Here is a 7,304-nt window from a genome sequence, read left to right on the forward strand (position 1 = left end):
GGATTTCCTTTTGTTATAGCCAAGTAAAAAGACCTACAGTTTACCATAGTTATTTCTCAGGGCTTTCGAACACTATACAAGTGCATCAAGTAAGGGATGCTTTGCAAATCCATACGAAATCTGCACTGTGCGCCCACAAAACGTGCAATCCGAGGACCTTCAGTTCCGTTTGTCACAGGGGGTTCCGGATGGTGCCAAACGATTGGTCACATGACGAGAAGCCCACATTTATAAAATTGGTTAGCTGATATAAAGAGGAAATACCATTGCACTGAACATTTAAAATCCACACTCTTCCTATTGGTTCAGACTCCTTTTAAATTGTACTTCACAGCAAAACTGACCACATTTAATGTTTCATATATTGCATGGAACACACAAGCTTATGAATTTCATCAGATTATCCAAAAAATCATGCTGCTTCATAATTTTCGAGCCATGGCTGCATGCACTACGGCCAAAAATTGCAGTAAGGTTTTAACATCGTTGAACCGAGTAAACGTCCGATCTACTACAGAGAAGCTGGTTCGCACTGCAGATGGAGATGACGATGTGCAATGCACAAAGAATGTGTTGCAGTTTGACACTGTGCGAGATTGGCTGCAGCAATAGTGTAGTGCTCTCATGCAGTGGCCAGCAAAGCTGATCTGTTCGCACTGTCACGGGTTCGACAGGATTTTATTTTTGCACCCTCAAAGTCGGGAATGCCACAAGGTTCTTGGTTAGGTTTGGCCCCATGAAGCAGTGCGTTCACACTGAAACAAGTGCTACAGATTCTCCAATATTCTCCCTTCTGAAACAAGGTGCAGTGTCCACAATTTTGAAGGGAGTAGAAACAAACGAGCCTAGTCATACGGAATTACTCCCAAGAGGTCATATGATCACTTTTTTCTCTTGGGAGATTTGTTTCCGCAACGTGCCATAGGCTTGTATGTACCAAGGTAGTCCAATTTATGGCAGGCTGCCTCACCTTGAAATTTACAGCGACTACTGTTAGGCGCCTGTCCATAGCTTTCTCGTTGCCGACGGTGTAACCGGTGCGGTTGCGCGGTCAACCTGGGTCACATAAGCCTATGAGTGATTAACAGCTGCCTGCCAGTGCAGGGGTGCATCACGTGACCAAATGCCCAAACAGCTATCGCTGAATCTCGCGTTACACGGTCCGAACCGTCCCACGAGATTTTTTTAAGCTGCTTAAAGTGCACACATTAAATTATGCATCAGAACTACCAGATTAAAATTTGAAACAATCTTTAACCTCCATGTATTTGTGTGCACAATGCCACACTAAAGACCACAAAGCTAGCAATGGTTATTGCTGCAATATTTCCTGCCAACAGTGATGCACTTCATTTAATAAAAGCATTTTTTTTTCAACCTCTTTGGCTTTGTTCTTGTATTGTCCTACGTACGTTGCCCACCTCCCCCCATGTAATACCCTGTGAAGGGTCCTTAAGGGATCAATAAATGATGACAATAAGCTGTGCACCATGACTGATTACAGCACGAGACAAAATTGGTCAAGGCTTGAGGCTTTTTTCAGTGTTTATTTACACATCTGTATTTACTGCTGCCTTGTCTCCCGCAGGCGACGCACAGAACTCCTCACAGTGGCAGCAGCTGTGGTGCTGCAAATAAAAAGCAAGCAAAAATTGAGAAAGTGAAAAACAGCTACAATGGCAAAGCTACAGCAAACAAAAACATGAAGCAATAACACCAGATTTGTTCCTTCATAATGGAACACCACGACAAACACAAAGAATACAGAGGAGTAAAAAGAAAAAAAATGCACATAAGCACAGCGTATGGCATTCTATGAAATAAACCATGCCAGTTTAAGCAGACACTTTAGTTACGATACATTAAAACAGCATACTGTGCTAGGTCCAGAAAAAGGATTTAAGGGAATGCTCAAGCTTTTGAAGCAAACTGGTTCATGATGAATGAGGGAAGTAGCAAGTTGTTGTTAGTGGCTATCTATTAATAAAATAACAATGGAAGGAAAAGATGTTGCTCTCCCATCGAAACCTGAGCTGTGACTAGCAGGAATAAAAGAACAGGGAGAGAAAAAAAAAGGGGGCAGCGATAGTAAGAAAGGATAGGGGGTAATATAAACTATGTACAAATACAGAATATGCATATGAATGTGGGATGCTGCGCCGCGCATGACGAGTGAAAGTAGCATCACAAAACAGGCAAAAAAAAAGCTTGAGAGAAATTGCAAATGTGCCACACACCTTCTAATGTTTTTTTCCTATCATTTGAGCAGATTTCCATTTGAAAAATATAATTTCAAGTACGTCTACAATCAATACAGTAAAATTTGACATGGTTATACATAAATCTCCTCCGAAACCTCATTCCACATGCGTGCCAACACTTGGGGCATTCAAGGTGGGGTCGATGACATGGTTATACATACATCTCCACTGAAACCTCATTCCACATGCCTGCCAACACTTGAGGCATTCAAGGTGGGGTCAACCGTGAATGTACAGGAAAAACTAGGTATTGGGCATTTAGACCACCTGGGGGTCTTTTACAGTCAGCTGTGCACTGACATCACATGACACACGTTGTGTTTCGCCTCCATCCAAATGCGGTCACTGCGACCAGGAATGAACCCAGGTCCTCCGTCTGAGCAGCCGAGCACCCTAACCGCTGAACCATATTGAAAGCTTTTGAACATCCAAATCACGCAAGTGTCCTTAAAAGCAAGATTAATATTTTTTAATTCCTCCTTCCAACGCTTTAGGTGACATCTGCTGCCAGTTTCTCGAGGCAGCCCTGTGTTAAGGTGTCAGGAGTAAAGGCCTGCAATTGCCTAGCTATGAAACATCACACTAAAAAACTGCAGTCCAACTTTGGTGAAGGAGCAAGCGCACCACTGAAGTAAACAATCACAGAGAGAGAGAGGGAGAGTGTGTGTGTGTGTGTGTGCAAGTGCTGTGTGTTCTGGCTCACTCTGACAAACCAGTTGAGAGAGAAAACGGAGAGGGTTGCTTTTAAGTGCCAATATCTCTGGTCCTATAAGCTAGACAGAAAATTTTTGCGGAAGGACGACGAATGATTCAATACCTATTTAGGCTTTTGCTTTTCTTACCCTCAGTGAAAACTACTAGGAAGCCTTCTAATTCACACTTTGGATGCACTTTCCTTGCGACACAGGCACCTTTCAGTGGCTGTTTGTTTCCTGCACTCTGACTGATGATGTCAACCATGCAGTTATTGGGTGGTTCAGCCTGGGTAGTATCCACTGTAACACAAGCCACCTGCTCAGTTTGGCAAGGTAGAGTTGACTTGGCTAAAGGCATGGGCCACACTTATGCCTACTTGACCAGAACTGCGCACGACTGACATGTGTACAAATGGATCCACCAAGCTGTACCTCCATATCTGCAACTGATAAACATACGATAGTTCTAAAGAAGGGTTGAATACACCCTGCAATAGTCAGCCAATATTCACTTCCTGTGTCAGTTCAAAAATTAGGACATGGTTTTTTTGCTCAAAATTTGGTATGGGATAGCTAATTATGCAACCTAATGTGCTTCCAAGCATATTTCATTCAGATTTTCTTAAATTAAGGGCGTCTTATGGAGCGGTTCAGATTTTCATTTCCATGAGGCCAGCAATCACTGAGCTATCAGAGCAGAGTGATCATGCCAGCAGACATGACATCTACGGTATGTGGTATGAATGCAATGATGTCTCTCGCATGTGAATATTGTGGGTGCTATGATGGGGCGGGCATCGTGCAGGTTCAGCTTCACTTGGCCATATGCGTGTTTACCAGTGCTCTGCTTCCACAACAAAGGATCGAAACTATCTACTGGTTGCGGCGATAAATGAAACATTACCGCCAGGGATTGTTAGTGTCACAGGATCATTATCGTTTCAAGCACAGCCAGAAAACATACATCACAGCACTTGAAGTATTGTGGCAAAGGTAGCTTTAAAACTGAAAAAAAAAAGAAGCTACATTCTTACCTTAGTTTCTAAACAGAAAAGTTTTACAATGCTTAACCTATCCTACATTTACATTGGCTACTTTGCACCACCAAGAAAATGTGGTGTGCATGGACAATATGAGTATGTTTATCTTTTCGGAGAAAATGCATATTTAGGGTGGGCCTGGAAATGAAATGAGAAAAAAAAAGCATAAGAGAGTACCAGCAGTGCCGTGCAAGTGCCCTCGTAGTTCTATACATAAGACAATGCACTACAAAGCTGCCCATGAATACCAGCAATGATGCCATTGTCGGTAAGATGGTGAGAGAACCGGCAAGTCCTATTCAGGTGCCTAACATTTGAAAAGATTGACGCACTTCTGGTTCACCACTGCTTCAAAGCAAGCACCATTGATAACCTCGCTGGAAATGCAGGTTGCTATCCTGTGGAAGTGTCTCAGATTTTCCTCTCCCCTTTGTCAGCTTCCTTCCTGTCCTCGCTGCCCAGCGATCCAGGCAACATACATGGAATATCTTTTTAACCTTTTCTTTATTGTTAGCCACATGCAGCCCCGTCTAAGCCGAAACGCACAGTGATAACTCTCTCAAATGTAACTATTTTTCGTTTTGTTCGCGTCCCAAAACAAAAATTACTTGCATAAATTAAAAAAAACCTGTTAACAAAATGTCAATTCTTTGTGATCGCTTTTTGACTAAAATCGTTAAACCTGTTCGAACCTCCCACGCTTTCAGACGTCAGACGACGCAGACTTGCCATGCCTAGCAGCTCTGTAAACACAGAAGCAATCTGAAAATTCGGCATGTTTTATGGCTAAAATTTCGTGGTGACCGCATCTTCTGAGAAAGCGAAAGCTTTGTCCGTCTTTCGTTTGCTGTGAACGTGAAAGAGAGTGGCGGCAAGGATGAATCGGTGGTGAAGCGAGAGGCGCCGTTCCGACAGGCACCACCATGTTGCCTGAACGTAGAACTGTGCAATGCCCCGCGGGAGCACATGCATTCCATTTGCAGAATGGGAGAGAGCAATCTCCACCAGAGCTACATGCTCCGATCGTAATTTGGCAGAGTGCTTGCAATCTGCCACTGGAATTCAACACACATTTCCCACCTGGCACGGCATCCTGATTTGCACCACACAACACAAGGCATAGAGGCAAAACAATCAATGACATCATGGCCAGCGTCAGTAGTGTTGAAAATAGGAGAGCGCCTCTCAGAGAGAACAGTGGAAGAAAGGGTGAGGATTGGGAAAATGAGCAGCCGGCCGCGCGAAAGTTCAGCAAGGAAATGACGAGTTCGCTTTGAGATCAATTTGTTCACAACAGGTTGTTCGTACATGAGAAGAACATTCTAGGGAAACAAGGAAACATATACAGGAAAAAGAAAAGATGGGAAAGGGTGTAGGATAAGCATCTTTAAGGACTTTAAGGACTCGTGCCCTTGGTCCAGCCACTCATCTCCCTGTCTTCCACTGTTCTCTGAGGAGCGTTATTCGTCATGTAGCATTGCCTTTTAGAGATAAACTAGACTTGTACAATTTTTCAAGAAATTTAAACAATACATCACAATTTAAGGAGCTTCAAGGGCCATTCAAGCAGTTTGCAGAAAATCAAAGGTATTCAAGGATTTCAGACATGTGCCAACCCTGACAATTTAATGCCTTACTTAGTAGAAGCTGCATGGGGTAGAAGTACTTGATCAAAACCTCGTGAATAGCGTAGGCTTACTGCCAGCACCTCACTGATGTGAAAGAACGGTACACAAAACAAGACCTGTGTGAGAGACGAACTTTGTACAAGGATTGATACACTGAACACTTTAAATTCCACAGTGTTCTTAAATCCACAAGCACATTTTTGTCACAGATACAACAATGCAACTGCAATACACTGATGATACATAAAGCCGATCAGTACGGTGCTCTTGCAAACCGCTAAGACGGACGTGCGTGCTAGGATAGACACAGCAGGCCCAGCATGCACTTGTAACAGGCAAGTTGAAAACGTTCAGGTGTATGGTAATGAGCCATGGCCGAGTAGAGCTTTGAAGCAGCTTACGAAATGAAGTAGAAAGGTCAGCACTACTGAAAGTTGCGATCAGTATGTTTGACAAATGAGGCCTTCACAAATGTTTTTTGTATACTATCTGCAAGTCAACAGCAGTTTGTGGTCACCAAGCTCAAGCTCTCTGCGTGGGTCGTACCCCCTATTCTAACACCATGGTCTTGTCTTATGGATAATTGATATGAACGCATCACGGATTTCCGAACGACAATTCAAACAGAAGTATACGAGTACTGCCTGTCGAAAACAAATTAAAATGAACAAGGTTTCTCAAATACTCAAGTCTACAATGCAAATAGCATAATAATCAAGGAATCAGGTTCCGTAGAACACATTCGACGAAAAAGGTTATGTCACGACCGGTGCGTGTTTCCAAACTGCATAATCCCCTGGCATGTGATATGTCACGTAATGACAGCTATTATCATTAAAGGCGATGGGAGCAGCATCGATTTCACACAAAACTCAACGCGTAATCACGAGTACCATTGTTAACGAAGGTGGCAGGGCACAATCACGCTGGCCGGTACAGTGCCGAAAAACTCACCTGAAAACGTAGGCGCCGCCAGCAACAGTCTTGCGGCAGGACCGACACTTCCAAATCCCCACACAGGTGCGCTTCATCGTGTCCTACAAAGCAAACACAACACGAAGCACGTCAGTGCGAACTATGCACAAGGGATGAACACAAGCACCTTACTCTTTCTTTCTGCTCACCTTGCCACAGAATGTGCAAGTATACTTGGCATGCTGGGTTATTTCGATCTTCTTCGCCATTTTACGAAGAGAGGCACCATATCTGGTTCCATATTTGCCGACGATTCCGACCTTCTTAGTCCTCTTTGCCTGTGCAATGAAAGTGCCGGGGTTACTTGCCAGCGAAATGTAAACAAAAACCACAACACACAGAAAATCACTGAGCTTAAAAGAAGCTTGTATCCCTCTTAGTCTATTTCATACAAATTTCTAGCAAAGAGATAGTAACAGGATGGATTAATTGCGATTTAATTCAGACTTACCATGTTTCCTTTGCCTGTCGGAAACGACGCTAGCCGTAGAAAAGGGTGGATAAGGTACGCTGTTGCTAGACGCTGAGCTATTTTACGTCAAAGGCATCAAAGGTAGTACATGTAGCTGATGTAGCTATGTCGTTTCAAAGTGCCACTGCAAAACAAAATTTAGTTTTATTTTTACAAAATATTTTCATTCAAACCAAAAAGAATATTTTTGATGTCTTGAGGCGAAACAGGTCAGAGCGAGCGTGAAAGTCATA

The 7,304-nt window shown here is 43.3% G+C and overlaps 1 protein-coding gene across 1 annotated transcript; it reads right to left on the reverse strand.

The window, feature by feature from the left end:
- Positions 1–1,527: 1,527 nt before the first annotated feature.
- RpL37A (ribosomal protein L37A) lies at positions 1,528–7,177 on the reverse strand. Its single transcript, XM_077658979.1, has 4 exons — positions 7,051–7,177; positions 6,749–6,877; positions 6,579–6,661; positions 1,528–1,628 (listed from the first exon to the last, which is right to left on the reverse strand). Exons 1-4 carry the CDS (start codon positions 7,051–7,053, stop codon positions 1,565–1,567), a joined length of 279 nt encoding a protein of 92 aa, XP_077515105.1. The 5' UTR covers positions 7,054–7,177; the 3' UTR covers positions 1,528–1,564.
- Between the last annotated feature and the right edge of the window lie 127 nt (positions 7,178–7,304).

This window comes from Amblyomma americanum, chromosome 3 (genome assembly GCF_052857255.1).
Source record: "Amblyomma americanum isolate KBUSLIRL-KWMA chromosome 3, ASM5285725v1, whole genome shotgun sequence".
Taxonomy (NCBI): Eukaryota; Metazoa; Arthropoda; class Arachnida; order Ixodida; family Ixodidae; genus Amblyomma; species Amblyomma americanum.

Coding starts and splice junctions, on each gene's coding strand:
- RpL37A (XM_077658979.1), bottom strand. Junction 6,662..6,748: donor CTTGCACATTCTGTGGCAAG/GTGAGCAGAAAG, acceptor TTTGCTTTGTAG/GACACGATGAAGCGCACCTG. Junction 1,629..6,578: donor GGCGGCGCCTACGTTTTCAG/GTGAGTTTTTCG, acceptor TTTTATTTGCAG/CACCACAGCTGCTGCCACTG.